The 25,693-nt window shown below is 37.7% G+C and overlaps 1 protein-coding gene across 1 annotated transcript in view; it reads left to right on the top strand.

Moving 5' to 3' along the window:
* Positions 1–25,693, top strand: part of DNAH8 (dynein axonemal heavy chain 8) — a gene marked incomplete at both ends in the record, with an annotated part of 333,524 nt that overhangs the window by 88,499 nt on the left and 219,332 nt on the right. The window contains 11 exons of the mRNA XM_079713152.1: positions 2,024–2,099; positions 2,691–2,886; positions 4,455–4,651; positions 5,618–5,744; positions 6,579–6,814; positions 9,223–9,327; positions 14,071–14,184; positions 16,867–16,929; positions 20,337–20,437; positions 23,658–23,795; positions 23,959–24,199. Coding sequence (XP_079569278.1) covers positions 2,024–2,099; positions 2,691–2,886; positions 4,455–4,651; positions 5,618–5,744; positions 6,579–6,814; positions 9,223–9,327; positions 14,071–14,184; positions 16,867–16,929; positions 20,337–20,437; positions 23,658–23,795; positions 23,959–24,199 — 1,594 coding nt within the window. The remainder of the gene's footprint in view (positions 1–2,023; positions 2,100–2,690; positions 2,887–4,454; positions 4,652–5,617; positions 5,745–6,578; positions 6,815–9,222; positions 9,328–14,070; positions 14,185–16,866; positions 16,930–20,336; positions 20,438–23,657; positions 23,796–23,958; positions 24,200–25,693) is intronic.

Raw genomic sequence — 25,693 nt, forward strand, 5'->3', positions numbered from 1 at the left:
TTGGCTTGCCAACCTTCATCTGGGCAAGCCCTGCACACTCCATCCACATAAACAGTCAAGATCTCTTTTAGTTATGAAGGATATTATTAATATATCTTGCCTCAACTGAAATGCAAACCCAGTTTGATTTTTTTCCTCAGGTGGGATGCAGACAGAGAACATCCAGATAAAAGGTGTTATCATTCACCAGGTCAAGACAGAATTGATATTTTGTAGCTAAATGCCATTCACAAAGCACAATCACTGGCTTCTTTTTTTTTTTTTTTTTTGTGGTATGCGGGCCTCTCACTGTTGTGGCCTCTCCCGTTGCGGAGCACAGGCTCCAGACGCGCAGGCTCAGCGGCCATGGCTCACGGGCCCAGCCGCTCCGCGGCATGTGGGATCTTCCCGGACCCGGGCACGAACCCGTGTCCCCTGCATCGGCAGGCAGACTCTCAACCACTGCGCCACCAGGGAAACCCACTGGCTTCTTTTGTTTCCATTTTCAGAGGTGGGTTTTGCTGCTAATCTGATTTTCTTTTCTAAGTAACAAACTGTTTCTTGCTGTTTGCAGGATTTCCCCCTTTATTCCGGAAATTAACAAATTATGTGTTTAGCTGTAAGTCATTTTTCCTCCATTAATCCTGTCAGGCACACAGAGAATCCTTTCGGGCACACAGAGAAACCTTTCAAGGTGAAAAAACAAGTCTGTTCTTAAGATTTGAGAAGGGCTATGCTTAAATTTATTTTATGTAGGGTTCCCTCGTTGGATCTAGGTAGTAGAGCGTCTCTGAGCTGAGTGACCTGCTGTTAAGTTACTTAAAACTCTCTGTGGCTTGGTTTCCTCATCTACAAAATGGAAATAATAATCATGGGATCCACATCAAGAGTTAACATGAGCATGAAATGTGTTGATTCATGGAAAGTGCTTGGAAAAGCGCCTGTCATACACTAAGCGTTCGATAAACATTACTTATCTTTTCTTTATTATTTCAGTTACCTTTTCCTTAAGTAATTTCTTTCTCTTGTATTTTGCATCCGAAAGTTTGGAGAATTCCTTAAGCTAATCCTCTAGTTTGTCAAATAAGTCACCAAAGGATCGGCTGCGTTGTTCACTGCTTCTGTTAGTTCAGCTGTTTGATTATACTTTATGAAACTCTAGTTCTCAGATTGTACCCTTTCAAACATAGTCTACACTTGTTTTATTGCTGCATCTTGATTTCACAGTGAGACTATGAATTAGAGGTTTTTTCTGTTGTTTGTTTGCTTGCTTGCTTTTAGTTCAAAGAGTTCCTTGCAATAATATGTTTATCTGGGAACCATTGACCCTGAATACTAAAGTTGGGTCTCCACTGTGAATGTGGAGGCTTTATGTTTCTTGTGAGGTTTTCCCCCCCAGTCTGCTTGTAGTTATGAATGGAGGTGTAGTTTTTCAGTAATTATAACATTTCTTGCTATGGAAAGTTTACATTTATTATAATTTTGTCTGGGATGGGGACAGAGATCAGGCAGAGGGAGATAACCAAACTAATTTGCAGCACTGATATGTGTCATTCATTAATTGCACTCATGTGTCTGTCTGTGTGTCTGTACTTCTGTCTGAGCATAACTGATATTGTTTAAAAAGGCAGTTTTTGGAAGGTTTTGACTAGAAACCTCCTGTTTAGTCTTGTACACACAAAAAAATAAAGTATATGAAGGCATATGCTTTTTGTTGGTGATTTTCAGCATCTGTTGTGGGGCTGGGAAAAGGAGTGCTTTTAGTAAACATTATTAGGTGGTACTTTACTGAGAGAAAGCAACATTAAAATACTAGAAAATGGGCAGGAGACTAGTATTTCACTTCAAAGAATATTAAATCATTGTGTTCTTAATTTATGAACTAGTTCATGAAATTTATGGTTCCATTGTAAATAACATTCTCTTCATTAATTCAGTATTTTGAAAATTGTCCTTTTTTTTAGGATTGAAACTTGTAGCATAACCAAGCTATTTATGAAATTTTAGGTTAAGGTTTATAAGTTAAATGTCCATCTTATTACAGCCCTTATGGACGAAAGCGGTCAGAAGATGTTACTTCCTTTCTAAAATCTGAAGTACATCTTGTGATTCCTAATGTGGTAAGTATTATTAAATATTCACGTTAATACAGTGATATTTTGGTAATGTATTTAAGAAGTATAGCATTAGAACTGAACTTCTATTTAATCTCTTGGTCCTCTGTGCTTTTTGACTTCACCTCCGTATTTCACAAAAATCAAAGTGTATCATTTATATCTATTATAAAAATTACTTCTGCAGAGCTCATGGTATATTGAAGGTTGGTGTAAGAGCTAAGTATCTGTTGGGCCACCGGTTAGCAAGTACACTACAAACCATCTTGGTTTTTCTTACTTCAGACATTATCTAAATAAGGCCATCTCAGAAGTCCAAATCCCTATACTGAACACCCAACTGTAAGAAAACCCATGGCAGAATAGAAACAAAGAAAGAAAGAGAGAGCCTGTGCCCTGAGCTCATGGGTCCCTTGTACCTTCTTAGGGCACTTTTCTGTACCACCCCTCCGGCTGCTTATTGGCATCTGGAACACCAAGCCATACAGGATGACTGAGGTGCATTTCTCCGCTCAGTGGGGAATAGGTGTGGTGAGAATCAGAGGAATGGATTTGTATGTGTTGGCAGCACCAGGAACTTGTTTCTTCTTTCCACAGGTAATGGTTCCTAGTTTGGATGACATTCAACAAGCCATTAACCGTATGATCCAGTTAACCCTGGAGGTCAGCAGAGGAGTGGCTCACTGGGGGCAACAGCAGACCCATCACATCAAGATTGTCATTAACAACCCCTCCCATACCACTACTGATGGGACCCATCCGAGCACAAGAAAGCAGTTGAAGAAGGAAGACAGTAAGAATGTTAAAACAAATCTCAGATGAATAGAGTCTTAGAACTATAACAGTTAGTAAATGGTCTTTCTGATTCTTCCTGGGTATGACAGCCTATAGATATTTTAAAACTCATTTTTATATGTGTATTGGTTAAATTTTACATTAAAAAAACTAGTGTTCTCCATCTTCCATCTTAAACCTAGAATGCAGACATTTCAGTTTTTGATCATGGGTGAACAAGGATATTTATCACTGTTCTACTACCATAGTCTCAGATTCAAAGTTAAAAATGAAATTAAACCTTAGAACTAATTCTATTTTCAGCATTGTATTTGATCTGATAAACTTAGTTTGCTAGAGCCTGGTGCTTAGAAAATCTGGGTCATGTGTTCTTTGTACATGAAATATATATAAGCTATTCCCTTAAATAATTATTAGTGTGATATGACACTGACCCAAAATTCCATAGACATTTTTGGATACTTTCTTGTATAGAAAGCCAAATTCTTTTTTGCTGTTCTACCACATTAACATTTTTATTTATTTATTTTTGACAAAAGTTATACATATTTGAGGTGTACAGCATGATGTTCTGATATATGTATACCTTTGTGAAGTGGTTACCACAATCAAAGTAAATAACATATTCATCACCTCCCATAGTTAACCATTTTTTGTGTGTGTGGTGAGAACACTTGAGATCTACTCTCTTAGCAAATTTCAAGTATACATTATTATTAACTATAGTCACCATACTACACATTATGTTTCCAGAATTTAGTCATCATATTAGTGAAAGTTTGTACCCTTTGATCAACATCTCTGCTTTTCTTCCACCCCACCCCAAGTAAGTATCATTTATAGATACTTCAGCTAACTGTTGCCATGCAGGAATACCAGGTTAAACCATTTTAAAAGAGAAGATGGCAATCTGGAATTTTTCTTGAAATCTCATGATTTTTTAATTGTTAACAACTGCTTTAAAAAAGTAAGGAACTGTTTGGGCCAAACAAAAGTATCCGTATGGTCTTGCTTGATGGAGAATACTTGGGAGTTTCAGTCAAGGCTGTGACATGACTAGGTTTCAGCCAGAGATGTTTATCGTGGTGGTTAACGGTGGTTGTGTGATCTTTATGTACCAGATGCTGAGCTGAAGACAAGCATATGTGTCTCATTTAATCCTCACAAGTATTTCCATGAAGATTAAATAATTGGCTTAAGGTCGTTTGGGTAGTAAACGTAGTGGCTCTCCTTTAACCACGAGCCTGTTCTGTAGGGTAGCAATTTCAACTCTTCTGATCTTTCCTTGGAGGATGTTTTGTTTTGGGGGGAGTGGTTAATCAGTGTCTTTCAGTTCTCTCCTCTGAATAACAGATTCCCCACTTTAAAGAAACCTAGACCTCAAAATCTGACACAGTAGTTTAATAAGAATAAGTGAAGCTAGCGAGAGAATAGCTCTTAATTACTTGGAACGGGATGGGGGGGTCTTTAAGAAAATAAAGTTTAAAAAGTCTATAAATATTACAATTGATAGTATTTAAAGTTGAATATAGGAGTTATCTATAGGATAAAAATGTCTGTTTTCAGAATCTTTTGAAGAAATGATCCCCACATGGAAGCTGAAGAATTTTTATCCAGGTGTGGCAGAGCACAACGATATTTCCAAGCTGGTCCTCCTCCTTTCTTCTTCTGTGAATTCTCTCAGAAAGGTGGCTCATGAGGCCCTGCAGGACTTTCAAAAGTACAAGACGCTCTGGACAGAGGACCGAGACGTGAAAGTGAAGGTATGTTTCCGCTACTTGTGTTGCAGTTTGGTTTTTTTTTAACACCTTTATTGGAGTATGATTGCATTACAATGTTGTGTTAGTTTCTGCTGTATAACAAAGTGAATCAGCTATATGTGTACATATATCCCCATATCCCCTCCCTCTTGCGTCTCCCTCCCACCCCTCTAGGTGGTCACAAAGCACCGAGCTGATCTCCCTGTGCTATGCAGCTGCTTCCCACTAGCTATCTATTTTACATTTGGTAGTGAATATATGTCCATGCCACTCTCTCACTTCGTCCCAGCTTACCCTTCCCTCTCCCCGTGTCCTCAAGTCTGTTCTCTATGTCTGCGTCTTTATTCCTGTCCTGCCCCTAGGTTCTTCAGAACCATTTTTTTTTTTACATTCCATATATATCTGTTAGCATACGATATTTGTTTTTCTCTTTCTGACTTACTTCACTCTGTATTGTTTATCTCTAACTCCTGTGGGAGGACCAAGAAAACATCAGTGATAATGATGAGAACTCAAGAACAGAGGCCGAGAACCTGTAAATGCCACACACCTAACACATCATGTCTTGCATAATTCTCACATTGACACTGGGGCAGTTGATAATAATGAGGTTCTGGCGGATTTTGTTTAATTTGGTTAAACAGTTGGGTACTAATTATGTTCCAGACATGCCCAGAGGCCGGGTATTCAAGGGTGTGTCCAGCTTACATAGGCTCAGCTGTATATTTGGTTGGAGACTCAAGGAAACTTTAGAACTCTGAATAACCATTCAGAAATGTGAAACTCCCTCACATAGCTTCCTCTTTCAGTGCTAACTGTTCATCCCTTTCTCTACCGAGCCACTGGCCTGGTAGCACATACAAGAGGAAAAATATATAAGCAGATGCAGTTTTCTAATTCAACTATTAGAGGCGTAAGATTTACATTGTCAGAAAGCTGAAGAAAATGTTGATTCTTTCCTTGCTACAGGAGTTTTTGGCTAACAACCCCTCTCTGACTGAAATCAGATCTGAAATTCTACACTACGCTACTTTTGAGCAGGAGATTAATGAGTTGAAGCCTATTATAGTTGTAGGAGCACTTGAATTGCATACAGGTATTTTATAAATATTATGTAAAGTGTCTGTATTTTCACATGAAATGTTACTTCATTTAGAAAGCAGTTATGAAGCTACCTTGGTACAATATTATAAATATTAAGTATTTCTGGACCACCAATATTGTTCATATATATGCTATATATATTATATATTATCATATATTATATATATATAACATTATACCAAAGTGACTTAATGTACTTGATACTAAATTGGCACTCAAACAACTAAAACTACAGGGGGAACTACAGGTTACTGTGAGGAGGGGATTGTGTACCTGGGATAAGAGTCAAAACAGTTTGAGGTCTCCTGAGAAGTTAGTCCAGTTGGGATTAGAGTATCAGAGGATTATGAGACAACCACTTAATGTCTGAAATCAAAAGCCCAAGCTGACTCTACTGCTAACTGTAGTGGGGGAGAGCTGTATTAGACAAGCACAGTGTTCTCAACAGTGTAGGCTGCTGGTCTCATATAGGGGTTACCTAGAGGAAATTGGGGAAATGAGTGAAGGCTTCTAATGGAATGGCCAGAAACAGAGCAAGGTTCACATTGGATAGTGCTAGAACTAATTTCCAAAATTCTTCTCCGTAGACTTCAGTGTCCTTCTCATGAATGGCTTAATATACTCCACCAGGAGAGGAATTAAGTCTTCAAAATCCTTACAGAACATTTAATTCAGACAAACTACAGACTAACTACATTTTAAGTGCTCAGTGTGGCTAGTGGCCACCAAATGGACAGTGCAGTTATAGATCCTCAGATTACACATAAAGTGAATTGTTTCAGAATGTCAGTTGTATTTTATTTTGACCTTTTCTTGTCTTCACCAGAGCCAATGAAATTGGCCTTATCAATTGAGGCTAAGGCATGGAAGTTGCTACTCTGTCGATATTTGAATGAAGAATACAAAAAGAAAATGTCAGACATGATAGCATTTATCAGTGAATATTTGAAAAATTTATCTAGACCTATTCGTGATTTAGATGATGTCAGGTTTGCAATGGAAGCCTTGTCTTGTATCCGTGATAATGAAATTCAAATGGACATGACTTTGGGACCAATTGAAGTAAGAAATGATTGCATTTTTCTTTCTTGAAATGGTATTTTTTTAAAAAAATAGAGAAACACTAAAAAGTTGATTTCTTCATTTATTTTATGGCACAGTCTACCTATTTTTCCTCTCTGATGTTGATGTCCTTGGAGGGATTTTGACAATTGTCAACAGTGAACAATATATGAAGGAATATTAATATATTCATTATGCTGTACTGGTCAAGACAGTGTTCATTTTGTTATGCTGGCACTTACATTTTACAGAAAAGAATGGTTGTATTCTCTCACTTCAGTCCTGACATGTTAGGCAAGTTCCCCAAATATCTTTGGCTTTCCTTAGAAACCAGTTATGTGTCTCACTTATGACCAGCGGCATACCATGGGCAGATGGTGGGAGTGGTCCACTTAGGCTCAATAGTAAATTGCTGGAATTTATATCAAGAGATGTTTTTAGGGAAGAGTACTGTTTTAGTTCCTATTGCTCCTATAACAAATTACCGTAAACGTAATGGCTTAAAACAAATTGTTTTATAGTTGTAGAGGTCAGAAGTATGAAAATGGGTCTTACGGGGCTAAACTCAACATGTCAGCAGGGGCTCTAGGGAAGAATCCTTTCCTTGCTTTGTCCAGCTTCTAGAGGCTGCTGCATTCCTTGGCTCCTGGCTCCCTTCCAGCAGTGCCATCACTCCTACCTCTGCTTCTGTCATCACATCACTTAACTCTGAATCTCCTGCCTCCCTCTTTCCCTTAAATGGACCTCTGTGATTACATTGGGCCCACATGGCTAATACAGGATAATCTCCCCATCTCAAATTCTTTTACTAATCACATCTGCAAAGTCCCTTTTGCCACATAAGGTGACATATTCACAGATTCTGGAGATGAGGGTGTGGATAACATTGGGAGGCTGTTATTCTGTTTCTCACAAGTACTTTTGACTAATATTTAGAATTTCTGGCTCATGGTGATAATAAAAATCAGACTCAGTTCATTTTATTACTGTTTTTTTATTTTTATTTATTTTTCTTTTGCGGTACACGGGCCTCTCACTGTTGTGATCTCTCCCGTTGCGGAGCACAGGCTCCGGACGCGCAGGCTCAGCGGCCATGGCTCATGGGCCCAGCCACTCCACGGCATGTGGGATCTTCCCGGACCGGGGCACAAACCCGTGTCCCCGGCATCGACAGGCAGACTCTCAACCACTGCGCCACCAGGGAAGCCCTTATTACTGTTTTTTAAATTCTCTGTGGACAGTGCACTCCCTTATTGCCTGCAAACCTGGGGAACTGGCACTCCCCCTGCCTCCTTTTGGTACCCAGTGTTCATGACTGAGCATTGCTTTCTTGAACCCGTTTAGAGTTTATACACTTTGGGAGCTAATGAAATTCATACCTTTACTACTTCTTTAAATCTTAGTATTTGGGTATTTTGAATGCTGACCACTCGCTTCTCAAGATTTAACAAATTATCATATCATTTTTTCCCTGACTGCTGAAGCTCAGTTTTTCAGCATAAATTCTTTTGGTAAAGCCAATTGCCAACTCATCACTTTAAAAAATTTAGGCAAAATTGATATATAACATTATACAGATTTCAGGTGTACAACATTATAATTCAATATTTGTATGCACTGTAAAGTGATCACCACTGTAAGTCTTGTCACCATCTACCACCATACAGTTGATCCCCTTCACCCATTTCACCGTCCGCCAATCTCCTTCCTCTCTAGTTACCCACCAATCTGTTCTCTGTATCTATGAATTTGTTTTTGTTTTGTTTTCTTTGTTCATTAGTTTCTGTTCTTCAGAATATCTCCCACATTGTCATTTCATTCCATTCCTTATATAGCCAACCCATATTTTAATAGAGTATGAGAAAACATTTTGCACGGTGTTGTCACAAGATCAAGGAGGAGAGAGGCAGAAAATTATTCCAGGGAGTTTTTCCTAGGATAGTATCTCAAAGCTATTTGCCTACTCTCCACCAGAATCACCTTGGTTCTTATTAAATTCAGATTTCAGGGCCTGGGATCTAGAGTCAATATCTGATGTAAGTGATAATCTAAAGGACCTTTTTTTTTTTTTTTTGTGTTACGCGGGCCTCTCACTGTTGTGGCCTCTCCCCTTGCTGAGCACAGGCTCCGGACGCACAGGCTCAGCGGCCATGGCTCACGGGCCTAGCCGCTCTGTGGCATGTGGGATCCTCCCGGACTGGGGCACGAACCCGTGTCCCCTGCATCTGCAGGCGGACTCTCAACCACTGCGCCACCAGGGAAGCCCCAAGGACCTTTTTATACACATTTAATTTTGGGACCCATTCTTCTAGTCTTTGAAGACATAGGAATGTGTCTTTAGAAGGCATCTAAGTCATTTGGCAATTATATTCCTTGTGATGTTTCTGAACTCTACCCCCACCCCACAGGAAGCCTATGCTATTTTAAACAGATTTGAAGTTGAAATAACCAAAGAAGAATCAGAAGCAGTTGATACCTTGAGATATTCTTTCAACAAATTGCAGAGTAAAGCTGTAAGTACAAATGTAATTCTTACTTTTTTTTTTTTATTGCTGTGTTGGGTCTTAGTTACGGTACACTGGCTCTTTACTGTGGCACATGGGCTTCTCTCTAGTTGTGGCGTACGTGCGGGTTTTCTCTTCTCTAGTTGTGGCGTGTGGGCTCCAGAGCACGTGAGCTCTGTAGTTTGCGGCATGCAGGCTCTCTCACTGAGGCGGGCGAGCTGAGTAGTTGTGGTGCGTGGGCTTGGTTGCCCCGCAGCATGTGGGATCTTAGTTCCCTGACCAGGGATCGAACCCGTGTCCCCTGCATTGGAAGGCAGTTCTTTACCACTGGACCACCAGGGAAGTCCCAATTCTTACTTTTTTTTTTTTTTTTTTTTTTTTTTTTTTGCGGTACGCAGGCCCCTCACTGTTGTGGCCTCTCCCCTTGCGGAGCACAGGCACCGGACGCGCAGGCTCAGTGGCCATGGCTCACGGGCCCAGCCGCTCTGCGGCATGTGGGATCCTCCTGGACTGAGGCACGAACCCACGTCCCCTGCATAGGCAGGCGGACTCTCAACCACTGCGCCACCAGGGAAGCCCCTTGCTTTTTTATTAAGTCACTATCTCCAGAAAAAAAATACATTTCAAACCTTTAAAAAGCTCAATATATATTATCTTAAAAGCTTTATTGAGATATAATCCACGTACTATAGCATTTACCATTTCAAAATATACAATTCTGTGATTGTTAATATATGCACAGAGTTGCATGACAACCATCATTATCTAATTTTAGAATATTTTCTTCACCCCAAAAGCAACCCCATACCCATTAGTAATCACTCCTCATTTTCCTCCTTACCCCAGCCCCTGGCAACCACTACTTTTTCATCTCTATGGATTTGCCTTTTCTGGACACTTAATATAGATAGAATAATATAGTATGTAGTCTTTTGTGACTGGCTTCTTTCACTTACAGTAATGTTGTCAAGGTTTATCCATATTGTCTCATGTACCAGTACTTCATTTTCCTAATGTCTAATAATTCTTAGCACCTTTACATGTACTTACCGGCCATTTGTATATCTTCTTTGAAGAAAGGTAAAGTTAAATCCTTTCCTTGTTTTTTAAGTTGGGTTGTCTCTTTAAGTTGTAAGAGTTCTTTATATATTCTGGATGTAAGTCCCTTAATCAAAGGATTTGCAAACATTTTCTCTCATTTGTTGGGTTTTTTCACTTTCTTGATGGTGTCCTTTGAAGTACAAAAATTTTAAATTTTGATAAAGTCCAATTTGTCTATTTTTTCTTTCGTTGCTTGTGTTTTGGTATTGTATGTAGGAAACCATTGCCTAATCCAGGGTCATGAAGAGTCACTACTGTGTTTTCTTATGAGAGTTTTATAATTTTACCCTTACATTTAGGTCTTTGATACATTTTGAGTTAATTTTTGTATATGGTGTGAGTTAGGGGTCCAACGTCATGTAAAAGCATGTGGATATCCTCTTGTCTCAGTGCTGTTTGTTGTAAAGACTATCCTTTCACCAATGAATTGTCTTGGCACCCTGGAGAAAATCAATTAACCATAAATGTAAGGGTTTATTTCTGGACTCTCAATTCTATTCTGTTGATCCATATGTCTACCCCTATGCCAGTCTTGATTATAGTAGCTTTGTACTAAGGTTAAAAAAATTGTGGTAAAATACACATAACCTAAAATTTACCATCTTAATCATTTTTAAGTGTGGAGTTCAGTAGTGTTAAGTGTGTTCACATTGTTGTGCATCCAATCTCCAGAACTTTTTCATATTGCAAAACTGAAACTACCCATTAAACAACAATTCCCCATTTCACCCTTTCCTCAGTTCCTGGAAACTACCATTCTACTTTGTCTTTATAAATGTGACTACTTCAGTTTCCTCATATAAGTGAAATCATACAATATTTTTCTTTATGTAACTGACTTATTTCAGTTAGCATAATGTCCTCAAGATTCATCCATGTTGTAGCATATGTCAGAATTTCCTTCCTTTACAATGCTGAATAATATTCCCTAATATGCAGCATATACCACATTTTGTTTATTCATTCATCCATCAATGGGCACTTGTGTTTCTCCCACCTTTTGGCTGTTGTGAATAATGCTACTATGGACATGGGTGTACAGATATCTCTTTGAGACCTGCTTTCAGTTCTCTTTGAGTTCCTGCTTTCCAGGAATAGAATTGATGGATCATATAGTAATTCTATTTTCAATTTTTTATAACTGCCGTACTGTGTTCCATAGCAGCTGCACCATTTTACATTCCCAGCAACAGTGCACAAGGGTTCCAATTTCTCCACATGCTCACCAACACTTGTTATTTTCTGTGTCCTTGATAGTACGCATCCTAATGGGTGAGGTGGTATCTCATCGTGATTTTGATTTGCATTTCCCTAATGAAAAGTGATGTTGAGCATCTTTTCATATGCTTGTTTTGGCCATTTGTATATCTTGCCTAGTTTTTTTTTTTTTTTTTTTTTTTTTTTTTGCGGTACGCGGACCTCTCACTGCTGTGGCCTCTCCTGCTGTGGAGCACAGACTCTGGACACGCAGGCCCAGTGGCCATGGCTCACGGGCCCAGCCGCTCCACGGCACGTGGGATCCCCCCAGACCAGGGCACAAACCCATGTCCCCCGCATCGGCAGGCAGACTCCCAACCACTGTGCCACCAGGGAAGCCCTCTTGCCTAGTTTTAAGTTGGGTTGTTTGTTTTTTGTTGTTGTTGGGTGGTGGAAGTTCTTTATATATTCTGGACATTAACTTCTTATCAGACATATGATTAGCAAATATTTTCTCCCATTCTATAGGGTGCCTGTTTACTCTGTTGATTGTGTCTTTATAATCCTTTTTATTTCTGTAAAGTAAGTAGTAATGTCCCTTCTTTCTTTCCTAATTTTAGTAATTTGAGTCCTTTCTCCTTTATTCTAGGTTAGACTAGGTAAAGTTTTGTCACTTCTGTTGCTCTTTTCGAGGAAGAAACTTTTAGTTTGTTGATTTTCTCTATTGTTTCCTTATTCTCTATATCATTTATTTGTGCTCTTTTTAAATTATTTTCTTCCTTTTGCTTGCTTTGGATTTAGTTTGTTCTTCTTTGTCTAGTTTGTTAAGGTGGATGGTTAGGTTACTGATTTGAGGTCTTTTTTCTTTTAATGTTGGCGTTTATAGCTATAAATCTCTCTCTAAGCATTTTTTTTTTTTTTTTTTGCGGTACGCGGGCCTCTCACTGTTGTGGCCTCTCCCGTTGCGGAGCACAGACTCCGGACGCGCAGGCTCAGCAGCCATGGCTCACGGGCCCAGCCGCTCCGCGGCATGCGGGATCTTCCCGGACCGGGGCACGAACCCGTGTCCCCTGCCTCGGCAGGCGGACTCTCAACCACTGCGCCACCAGGGAAGCCCTCTAAGCATTTTTGAAGTTGGTAAATATTTAGCCATTAAAAGTGAACCCAAGGGAGGGTCCAGATTCTTTAATTATACTATAAAATTTTATTGAATATTAATTAATTAATGTTGGCTTAAAATTTCCTGTTTATGGAAAGATTTGTCACTGAGATTGAAGCAAGGCACAGTAGCAAGGACACAGAGCTGAATCTGGGGTCATGACTTGTGATTCTGGCTCTGCCACCAGCCAGTTGGGTGATCTTATTCAAGTTAATAACCTTTGTTTCTCAGTTTCTTCATGTGGTCCTTCAGGAATATTTTAGAAGCTTTTAAAAATGCAGTTATGAGGCTTGAGATGATGTACATAAAATACTTTTTCAATACTTATTTCTATTTAAGTTCAATATTGACTAATCACTTATTTTGAAAAGCGCTTGCTGGTTAGTCTACACAGTGAGTCTTAGGAAGGAAATGGGGAGCCCTCTGTTGAGATTTAGTGAAGCCCAGTTTTCTATTATTGTTCAATTTAACAGATTCACTTGGGTTTTTCTGCCATCTCTCTGTTAGTGTTAAACCTACTGACCCAGTCTTTACTACAGTCACCATTAAGCTTAAAGCAGTATACGTTCCAACCCAGAAAAATGCTATTGTTGAGAGCAGTTAAGAGCAAGAGCCCTGGAACCACACTGCCAGGTTCTGAATCTTGACCTTGTCTCATACTGGTGCTAGGACGTTGAGGAAGTTAGTCTCTGTGGGCCTTGGTTTTCTCACTTGTAAAATGGGTATAATATTAGTATTTACCATGCAGGATGGTTGTGAGCATTAAATGAGTTAACATATGTAAAGAGCCTGGCAGAGAGAAAACATGAATTAAGGGCTAACTATTACGATTGCAGGATTAAGCAGAAGCTTTGAAGACCATTGTGGAAGACATATGCTAGAGTAATATCATTTTCTTAGAGGGAACTGCTCCAATTACTGGAACTATGTGAACCTACTAGAAATTGTTAATCCCAGACTGTGGCCTGGTCCCAGAGACAGCATGTGACTCAGACTGGGCCCACAGTAGTAACTGTTTCCTTGGCCTGAACTGGGTCAGCCAGAAAATGTTTTCCTAACTGCAGTTAGATAGCTTTGCCTCTTGGGTCATGAACTAGAATGATCTGAGTCTCTTGATGGTGCATTTTGATTGTTTCTTTCTGTGTTTTTCTTTTTTTTTTTTTAACAAATAACGTTGCAGAGACATCCTTGTTCATACAGTACATCTGTGAGATAACAAACTTGCTGGAGTAAAATTGTAGTTTTCATTTAAATACATTACTTGCACTCACATTGAATATTCTTTTTTATTCCAGGTTGCTGTACAAGATGAACTAGTTCAAATGCAGCCAAAGTTTAAAAGTAGTCTACTTGAATCCGTGGAAGTTTTTCGTGAGGATGTAATGAATTTTGCAGAAGCATATGAGACGGTAATTTAAGTGTTGCATGCTGTGTGTTAAGATGTTTGGTGGTATGTTTATATGAGATGAAAGTAATGGACCCTGAGAAATACACTGTGATTTGTACATTGTATGTAAGAGGCTATCTTTGCATATTTGCAGCTATTAAAAAGGGGGGATAGCTCGTCCTTTAAGCATGTTTCATGTAGAAAGAGAGAAGATTTAACTGCTAAAAGGAGCAACAACTTTGGAAATTGTGGAAGGAACAAAGTCTGCTTTTGTCCTTTCTCAAGACCAGAATACTCATAATTAAAAATTTAATACAGTTGTTGGAAGGCTGTAAGAAACTATAAATGCCCTAATGCCAGGGTTATGCAACTGATTTTTTCCCCACTAACTCTTAGAGAACCAAAAGGGTTCCTGAACATAAATAATAAATGTCATCCTTGGTCAGTCCCACAGACTATTCAACCTGGTATAATGACTGATTAATGGTCGACCTCTTTGAAGTTAAACTCAGAAGATGGATGTAGTCCCCTAAAATATTCTACTTTGTTTTAGTGGTCACAATAGATCTGAAATCATAAGATAATTTAAGCCCCTCGCACTACATTTATAACATTCTTTTTTTTTTAACATCTTTATTGGAGTGTAATTGCTTTACAGTGGTGTGTTAGTTTCTGCTTTATAACAAAGTGAATCTGTTATATGTATACATATGTTCCCACATCTCTTCCCTCTTGCATCTCCCTCCCTCCCACCCTTCCTATCCCACCCCTCTAGGTGGTCACAAACCACCGAGCTGATCTCCCTGTGCTATGGGGCTGCTTCCCACTAGCTATCTATTTTACATTTGGTAGTGTATATATGTCCATGCCACTCTCTCACTTCGTCACAGCTTACCCTTCCCCCCCCCCCATATCCTCAAGTCCATTCTCTAGTAGGTCTGTGTCGTTATTCCCGTCTTACCCGTAGGTTCCTCATGACCTTTTTCTTTTTTTTTCTTAGATTCCATATATATGTGTTAGCATACAGTATTTGTTTTTCTCTTTCTGACTTACTTCACTCTGTATGACAGACTCTAGGTCCATCCACCTCACTACAAATAACTCAATTTCATTTCTTTTTATGGCTGGGTAATATTCCATTGTATATATGTGCCACATCTTCTTTATCCATTCATCCGATGGTGGACACTTAGGTTGTTTCCATGTCCTGGCTATTGTAAATAGAGCTGCAATTAACATTTTGGTACATGACTCTTTTTGAATTATGTTTTTCTCAGGGTATATGCCCAGTAGTGGGATTGCTGGGTCATATGGTAATTCTATTTTTAGTTTTGTAAGGAACCTCCATACTGCTCTCCATAGTGGCTGTATCAATTTACATTCCCACCAACAGTGCAAGAGTGTTCCCTTTTCTCCACACCCTCTCCAGCATTTATTGTTTCTAGATTTTTTGATGATGGCCATTCTGACTGGTGTGAGATGATATCTCATTGTACTTTTGATTTGCATTTCTCTAATGATTAATGATGTTGAGCATCCTTTCATGTGTTTGTTGGCAATCTGTATATCTTCTTTGGAGAAATTTCTATTTAAGTCTTCTGCCCATTTTTGGATTGGGTTGTTTGTTTTTTTGTTATTGAGCTGCATGAGCTGCTTGTAAATTTTGGAGATTAATCCTTTGTCAGTTGCTTCATTAGCAAATATTTTCTCCCATTCTGAGGGTTGTCTTTTGGTCTTGTTTATGGTTTCCTTTGCTGTGCAAAAGCTTTTAAGTTTCATTAGGTCCCATTTGTTTATTTTTGTCTTTATTTCCATTTCTCTAGGAGGTGGGTCAAAGAGGATCTTGCTGTGATTTATGTCATAGAGTGTTCTGCCTATGTTTTCCTCTAAGAGTTCGATAGTGTCTTGCCTTACATTAAGTCTTTAATTCATTTTGAGTTTATTGTTGTGTATGGTGTTAGGGAGTGTTCTAATTTCATACTTATATATAACACTTTTTTTTAACGTGTACTAAACATCTCTTTTAGGTTTGATTAGTCAACATTTTATTGCTCTATTATTCTATTACACTGGCAGTCTTGCATATTATTTAGCATATCCATAATATTCATGATTGTACAGACCATTTGGGATCTTTTTTGCAACTGATTTCTGGCTCATGGCCACCAGAGACCGCCTTCTGCTTCTTCCAAGTATTCAACCTTATGTGTGTCTCTGTTTCCATATTGGGCTGGACTATTCGTGAAAGAAGGTTGTTCTCAGAGCCTTATCTCAGTTATTCTAATGCACAACCACAGCATCATCATTTATAATCATAAGTGAAATGAAACAGAGCTCTTGTGTTACGAACTTCATATAGGATGTAATTTAATCACATTTTTTATTAGCTGTGTCAAGGTCCTTTAAAAAATGAATGGAAGTTACAGTGATGCAAATATACTAAAATTGAGTGTTATCATAGTCTGTGAATATAATAAAAACCGTTGAATTGTACATTTTAAATGAGTTGATTGTATAATATGTGAATTATATCTCAATAAAACTGTTGCAAAAAATAAATGAAAACTTCATGTACAGGACAAAATTAGATCATATAAATTAAAAATCATGTTTATTTGTTTAAAAGGAAATAATAGATAAACCTAATAAATAGATAAATACATGTGATTAGGAATTAAAATGCAGATTATATTATTCATTACAGGAAGGACCCATGGTTCCAAATATACCACCCCAAGAAGCTAGCAACAGGTTACAGATATTTCAGGTAAAACTACATTTTTTTGGTTACATTTACATTCCCTACATTTATACTTAGGTCATCCCACCAGGAAATATAGAGCTGTTGTCCAAAAACCAGTGTTTTCTTTACTAGGAATACCCAAGTTTTGCAGCAAATCTAGCCATATGAAGGCTTTCTGTAATTTATGCTTTAGTTTTGCCACATACTGGGTAGGTATTTCTAAATATTCCTTTATCTATGTTGGAGGTTACTTCATATCACTTGATGATTGGGTTTTTCACCCCAAACCAAATAAATGGAGTAGTCAGTAATCTTGTTTTTGTTGCTTTATATGTAGGTTCCATGGATGGTTCAGGTTGGTTCCATTCACGCTTTTGCCAGAAAGGTTCAATCAGTTTGGATGGAACCTCTTAAATTGCAGGTTCTCCTGAGATAGGTAGGGGTAGTTCAGGCTTTTTCCATCATAACCAACTGGAATTTTTCATATGACATCTAATTTTCAAGTATTTCCCTTGATTTGAGTGTTTTAAAATAGAAGAGCCATACCCTGATAAGAAAAGTGTTTCTTCAGGATCATTGGAGCAAGCAGGAATTGCAACTGGTCCCTAGTGGAATAAACTTATGCAAAGTAGACAGGATCATCTGTCCTGAGTCCAATGTCTCTGCTGCCTGATTGCAGGAGGGTAGGTCTGGCCCAGTAGATTTCTGTAAGATAACCCTTGTGCCGGCAAGGGTTTTCGTGGGATGCAGCAGGCACAAGCCTTTCACCTAAATATGTTCTCCTCAGATAAAAAGGCTAGTCCCATGTTATTATTGGGGTTCTCCAGAACTATGGCCGTCACTCTTGGACTAAAACCAGCTCCTCCCATCACCCTTGCCAGCTCTTTATGCTGGACCCTGGAGGAAACTCTGATCCTTTACTACCTGAAGTCCTCAGATTTGGAGCCAGGGTCCCAGGGAGAGGCCTTCCTCTCTGGAGGAGCCAGGACTAAGGCTGATGTGGTGACTGCCTGCTAAGCCAAGAGGAACCTCTCAGCAATAAAAGCAATAGGTAGTAATGTTGGATGGTGATAAGTGCCAAGGGAAGAAAAAGGCAGGGAAGGGGCATAAAGTGCTAGGCTGTGTGTATGTAAAGTGGAGGTGAAATTTAAAATAGGGTCTCCAGGGAAGGCCTCCTTGAGAGGTGACATTTGAGTAGAGACCTGGGGAAGTGAGAGAATGAGCCAGGCAGATTATCTGGAGGAGCAGCTTTCCAGGCAGGAGAAGAACAGTACAAAAGCCTTGAGTAAGAGCATGTAAGAGAAGCAACAGGAGATTAGTATGGCTGGAACAGAATGAGCAAGGAGATAGTTGTAGCAATAAGTCCAGAGAGCTAAGGAGAGGACAGAAGCCTTGCCAGCCCCTGAGGGGCACTGGCTTTGACTCTGAGTGAGATGAGTGACATGATCTTATGTTTTCATGGGCCAGCCTGTCTACTGCGTTGAGAATAGATTATTGGAAGTCAAGGCTAAAAGCAGGGAGACTAATTAGAAGGCTATTGCAATATTCCAGGGGAGGGGTGATAGTAACTTGGACCAGAGTGGTGACGTTAGAGTTGATGAAAAGTGGTTGGAGCCTGGGTATATTATGAAGATAGCCGGCCCCCTTCCTTGTCTTTCCCTTGGGAGTTATCAATGTGTCAGTCAACAACTGGGACTTTAATGAGCCACCCTTTTACTAAGGGTGAGTTCACTTCATTGAAAAGGCAATGTAGGGCCCATCTTTTGCCTCCTTGTACCTTCTTTCTGCCTGTGCCTGGGCTTGTAAGCTGAGCAGCCTGTTTGCTGAGCATCTGGCTGGATATAAGGCTGAGGGTCAGATTTGCAGACCTAACGCTTCTCAAAAACAGGTGTTCTCCCTCCCCGCTCCAAAGCAGGTACCCAAGATCTAAATCTGGGGAAGAAGCAGGAGCCTCATCTCAGGTCCCAGTGGTGTTTTCTGATGCAACTTTACTCTGATTTGGGGAGTTACTGGGTACTTGGCTGCTGACAAAGTTGACATTTTGTTTCCTGTTTGGCTGGTGCTTTTAATATTATTTCAGACCTGAGTGGAAAAAGGGGTGAGGGATTGGCATTCATCAGGAGTCTTCATCACATTAACAAGATTTTAGGGACTTCCCTGGTAGCACAGTGGTTAGGAATCTGCCTGCCAGTGTGGGGGACATGGGTTCAAGTCCTGGTCCGGGAAGATCCCACATGCCGCGGAGCAACTAAGCCCGTGCGCCATGACTACTGAGCCTGCGTGCCACAACTACTGAAGTCCGTGCGACTAGAACCTATGCTCTGCAACAAGAGAAACCACCGCAATGAGAAGCCTGCGCACCGCAACGAAGAGTAACCCCCGCTCACTGCAACTAGAGAAAGCCCACATGCAGCAACGAAGACCCAATGCAGCCAAAAATAAATAAATAAATAAAAAACACAAAGAAAACCCCAGATTTTAAATGTCGTCCTTGAAGTGTATGCTAACTTTGAAGTTTTCGTTTCTCCTTTCCTAATTTCCACATAGTCCCATGGACTTTTCTTTCAGTACATTTATTGAGTAACCACCATACTAACCACCAAGGAACATAAAAAGTGCAAAATGGCTCTTCCTCTCTAGGAACAAAGAATTCGTTGGAGCTCCTCCTGCATCTTCACACCTTCCTGATTTGGCTCCTGTAAGATGTGCTAATGTATCTGTCAGATCTGTATCATTATCTGAGCACTGTGAGGTCTGATGACAGATAGTTTCCAGGACTGGGAATTTAGGATCCTTATTGATATGTTATACCATTTATGTAGAGCACACATATCTTGTCACAAGTGAATAATTTCTGTTTGCTTTTGTGCTTTTAACACTGTTAATACTTAGCATTCTAAGTATAGGAGATTCAAATTCCAGTTCAAAAGACCTGAACATTAACTTTGCTGATTTAAATTTAGAGTAATTTCAAATGGCGTTAAAATGGAATCCTTTATTTTATAGACTTGCTTGTAGAGAAAGCAAGGTTGAATGGATTATACCAATGCTTCACTCATTTGAACCGTGTAGGAGAGATGGCCAGGCTAAAATAATAGAAAAGTCTGAATTATAGAATTTTAAAAATGCAGTTTCATTACTTTCAGATGTATTTATGGGAACTTGAAATGTAAGTCTGGGGACCACTTAATTTATTAAGGAAATAATTTTACATAAAATGATTACTTTCAGAATGCTTGAAAGTTAATTTTCCTAAATGCTTAACTTTTCCTCTGATAGCTTTGTATCAGCATAAATTTGCTTCACAAATCCTTGTTTCATAGATAATATTCAATAAACTTCAATGTAGCTTTTATTCTGATTATAATGAATTCTACTTTAATGGGCTCTGAATTTATTACAACTTACTATAATTTAAAAACCTTTTATAGGCCAATTTTGATGATCTGTGGAGGAAATTCATTACATATTCATCTGGTGAACAACTTTTCGGGTTGCCTGTGACTGACTATGAGGTTTTACACAAAATTAGGTAAGTTTAGAAATTGGACAAGTTTATTATAAATAATTAACTGTCCATTAGAAGAATCATGTCATCATTAAATCCTTCATCATGCAGAGAAGAGTCTGGCTTGGAAAACTCCTAAGTAGTCCCCTCATTGCTGGCTATTCCTGACCCATTGGATGCACAGTCTCCATACACAAAATAAATGTTCTAGGGGAGTAGAGAATACATTGCAAAAATTCTGGGCGTTAATAGCCTATATTTAGCCTGTGCTTTATTTTTTTTCTTTTCGTGATTTTGAATAGTGTCAATAATTGTACAGAAGCACTGCAACTTCAGATAACTTTTGTTTACTTAGAGGAATAGCCGTCCTCGGCTCTTGCTTCCTTCTTACTGCATTTATGCTAAGTGCTTTTCCCCATTGGGTAGGCATTGAGATCGAAGGCCAAGGAACTTAATTGATTTTAAAGAGTAACAGTTGCTTTTAAACAGTGGATCCAGGATTTAACCAAGTATATTTTGGTAGAATGTTAAATATAACTTTCTTCAAAGGCAAAATTAAAACAGTGGTATTAGCTTATTAGGATCTTGGCTTTAGAACTTTATGTTGACTTGTTTCAAAGTCCCAGCGTGAAAATGTCATGACACAAAGTACCTAAAATTGTCTGAAGATAAATGAATTCCTCAGCCATTTAGGGAAGATGGTTTGTATTTTTTTTTCTAAAAATAGGCATTTGCTAAGCTTAACTCAATTACTAATTGTGTTAGAATTGCCGATGTCTGGTCCTTTCCCCTGACATTAAATCAGAATCTCTGGGATGGGGTCCTAGAAATTCTGCATTTTTATAAACTCTCTAGTTAATTCTTTTGCACACTCAGTCCAAGAATCAGTGTTTTATTTTGACCTGCAGTATTCTAGGAAAACTAATCATTCTCATTTACCTTCTGGACCAATGGACCCTTTTAATTTTTTATGTTTTTAAGTAATTATGAATACTTTTCAGAAGTAAGAATAAAGGAATGGTGAAAAGCAGTTTTATTAGAAAACTTAATAAGAATTTAAGCAGAGAAAAGCCAAACTTTTACTCCATAATGTCCTGGTTTAAAGATGTATGTACGCAAAATGGAAACCAACTTTTGAATGCAGCTCATTAGCTGTCATGCATGAACCTGGAGCATATTCATCCTGTAAATAGTGATTCCAGGTTTCAAACCCATCTTCAATAACTTCTAGCTTCTCATTACTTATGTTTTTTCTTGCACTTGCATTGTTAAAACTCAAAACTGTTGAAAACTCATACAGTCATAATTTTGTTCACCATCTTTTTTGCACTATAAATACAAAAATCTTTATTTTTAAATTTGAATGATCAATTAACTTTTTCATTTCTGCATCATCTATTTCCTTTGAATACATATCTCCTTTCAACATTTTTCTTCTTGTGGAATATATCAAATAAAATTTACGTAAACATATAAATAATGAAAGAACACTGTCACTTATCTTTTTCACAAAATGGGATGCTCTAGGTTCTTGTTGCAAAATACTGCGTGATACAGCACTTGCCCCTATTGAAATATATCTTTCACTCATACATTATTGAATTTTAAAAAATCCATCTAAGTTATCATCTAAAGACACAAAAGTCTGAGATTTCACTTACACAATCAGTTTCACTATCAAAATCAGAGTCTAGAGCATTGCTTTCTGTCTCTCTTCTGTTTAATACTTGGGAAGCACCTTCCTTTGTCAATTTTATTCTTTTGCTGTTTTAGGTTGAAAATGAAAAGTACTGAATTCTTAACTGTATTAAGTGAAAGCTAAATAAACAAAAATCAAAAGACTACAAAAATGGTGTCTCCAGAGTTCTTTTTTATACTTTCTTGAAGGATGATGCAACATTTTAGCAACACAATAAGAAATTTGAAGGACGATGCAGTAGTGATTATTTTTTCACTGTTGCATCATCTCTTTATAAGAGATTTCATCATTTATTTTTCTTATTATTTTAGTCATTTTTAGTTTAATTGAGAATAATCTGTGATTAATAATGAAATAATTTCTAGGATGATGAATTAGAAAAATGAAACAAGAACTGAAAAAAAAGTATCTAAGATTCCAGAATGTATCTTAGATTTATAAAAAGGTCCTGTGCACCTTGGTAATTGCAAGAGTAAAAAATTAATAGACAGAAACCTCAATTAAATAGAGTCAGGAGACAAGAATGGATAGCTTTCATGCTCTGCAACATTAGCAGAGCCCAACAAGAGGAAAGACTCCTCTTCTCTCCTTGCAACAACTCAGCCAATGAAAACCCATGGACTCTGTTTACTCTAGCCCTCCAACTTCCTATTCCCCTCTATAAAAGAATTCTCCTTCCCTTGCCATTTGGGGACTTGCACATGGCTCACCATGGTTGCAGACCCAGAATTGCAATTTTCTACTGATCCTGAGTAAACACATTTTTCTGGAGAAATAACTGGCAGTCTATTTGTTTTAGGCCAACACAAGATAGAATGAGTTTTACTCCGTCAAAAACATAAGCAAATTTATCTTTGGTTGCTGATTATCTATAATAAATAATAAATGTAACTCTCAATCCTTACAAAAAATTAGAACTACTCAAGAAATAAAATAAAAAAACTAAAATTGGATTCAGTGGACCCTCATGGTATGCTAAGGGTTGAGGAATTCCTGGGAGAATCCACAAACTCTGTTGAGTGGTCAATTTTTGGTGTTTTACACACTGAAGAAATTTTCCTTTACTTGGACCCAGAATCCCTCCTTTTATTCTTGTTTTGGATATAACTCCATCTGGGTACATGAGGGAAAGCTTTTGATACGAAGTGATGTTTAAGGTCAGACTTAAAAGGCAGACATAATCATAAAAATCTAGCTTGCATTTGAAAGAAAAAAGTCAAATAAAACCTTAGCCTTAGCTTTGATCACGTTAACAAAGTTTGGTCAGATTATTTGCAATGATTGGTATGGTTGTAATAATCAAACCATTTGTTAATGTCATGTCATAGTATAATTTGGAATATTTGAAAGCTATAAACTTTAATTGATGGAGCTTTTAATAAAGTCTTTGTTTGGAAACCGACAGGAGTGTATGCATTTTGGTGTATATAAGATATGATACACATAATATGTGAAATAATTTGATTAGATGAATTCTTCCTATCCAGTAATGGAATTTATTTTTTAAATATATGTTATGTAATGACTTAATTATTTGGTTTCCAGAAAGGAACTCAACTTGTTGCAGAAGCTGTATGGACTATACGATACTGTAATGGGCAATATTAGTGGTTATTATGAAATACTTTGGGGACATGTAGACATTGAAAAAATTAATGCAGAACTGCAGGAGTTTCAAAACAGGTGAGTTTCAATTGAATTAAACTTAACTGTTTATAGTGCCTATCTTAGGATCCCATAGGTATTTCACAAATGAATTTATCCTCTGATATATTGCTGTATATTCATAACACCTTCTTCAAAGAAATGTGTAGATGAACTAATTTTTTCTTTTTTTTTCTGAAAGATGTCGTAAACTGCCAAAAGGACTTAAAGATTGGCAAGCTTTTTTGGATCTGAAAAAAAGAATTGATGATTTCAGTGAGTCATGTCCTCTACTAGAAATGATGACCAATAAGGCAATGAAACAGAGACACTGGGATCGAATCTCTGAGTTAACTGGAACCCCATTTGATGTGGAATTGGATTCTTTTTGTCTTAGAAATATTATGGAAGCACCACTCCTTAAAAATAAGGATGACATTGAGGTACATAAGATTATAAGGTCTTACAAATGATCTATTAAAGAATCTTTCCTTTTTCTTTTCTGAAAACTGTACAAATAAACATGTTATTCGAGGGTGTATTGATTGCCCTATATAATGCACTCTCAAAATTTGAAATGATCCTGAACATTCCTTGATTTTGCAAAATAATGCTGTAACTCAAGGAGATAATATGATTATTTGAAATATTTTAGTTTTGGAGATCCTCAGTCTATCCTCCTTGTCCCTTAGCTAAACCGCCATTTAAAAAATTCTGTTTATTTCTGTATTGTGTTCTTGGTGAATACCTCAGAACATTTTTCAAACTTCTAATTCTATGCTTTTTTACTATTAGTCTATTAAATATTTTAAATTATTATATTTTTCCTTTTCAAGATTTTTAATTGGTTCTTTTCCTTTTTCTATGCTTAGTGTTTGCATCAAATCCTTTTTTTTTTAATGAGGTATAATCTATACCATATTAGTTTCAGGTGTACAACATAATGACTCAATATATGTATATATTGTGAAATGATCACTAAAATATGTCTAGTTAACATCCAATACCACATATAGTTACAATTTTTTTCCTATGAAGAGAAATTTTAGGATCTACTTTCTTAGCAGCTTTTAAATACAATACAGTATTATTAACTGTAGTCACTATGCTATACATTACATCCCAAGAACTTATTCATTTTATAACTGGATGTTTGTACTCCTTAGTCACCTTCACCCATTTTACCCACTCTGTTTGGCAATGACCAATCTGTTCCATATATCTATGTTTCTGGTGTTTTGTTTTTGTTTAGATTCTGCATATAAATGAGATCATATGGTATTTGTCTTTTTCTGTCTGACTCATTTCACTTAGCATAATGCCCTCAAAGTCCGTTCATCCATGTTGTCACAAATGGCAGGATTTTCTTCTTTTTACATCTAAATAATATTCCATTTTATATAAATATATCACATTTTCTTTATCCATTCACCCATTGATGGATACTTAGGTTGTTTTCACATCTTAGCTCTTCCAAATAATGCTACAATGAACATGGGTATGTATATGTCTTTTCAAGTTAGTGTTTTTGTTTTCTTCAGATAAATATCCAGAAGTGGAATTACTAGATCACATGGTAGTTTTATTTTTAATTTTTTGAGGCTCCTCCGTACTGTCTTCCATAGTGGCTGCACCAATTTACTTTTCCATGCAAGGGTTCCTTTTTCTCCACATCCTCACCAACACTAAGTTTTGTCTTTGTGATGATAGGTATTCCAACAGATGTGAGGTGATATTTAATTGTGGTTTTGATTCGCATTTCCCTGGTGATAAGTGATGTTGAGCACCTTTTCATGTACCTGTTGGCTATTTGTATGTCTTTTTTTGGGAAAATGCCTATTCAGATCCTCTGCTCATTTTAAAATCAAATTGGTTGTTTTTGTTATTGAGTTGTAAGAGTTCTTTATATATATTAGATATTAACCCCTTATCAGAGT

The sequence above is a fragment of the Hyperoodon ampullatus genome (assembly GCF_949752795.1).
Source record: "Hyperoodon ampullatus genome assembly, chromosome: 10".
Classification (NCBI taxonomy): Eukaryota; Metazoa; Chordata; class Mammalia; order Artiodactyla; family Ziphiidae; genus Hyperoodon; species Hyperoodon ampullatus.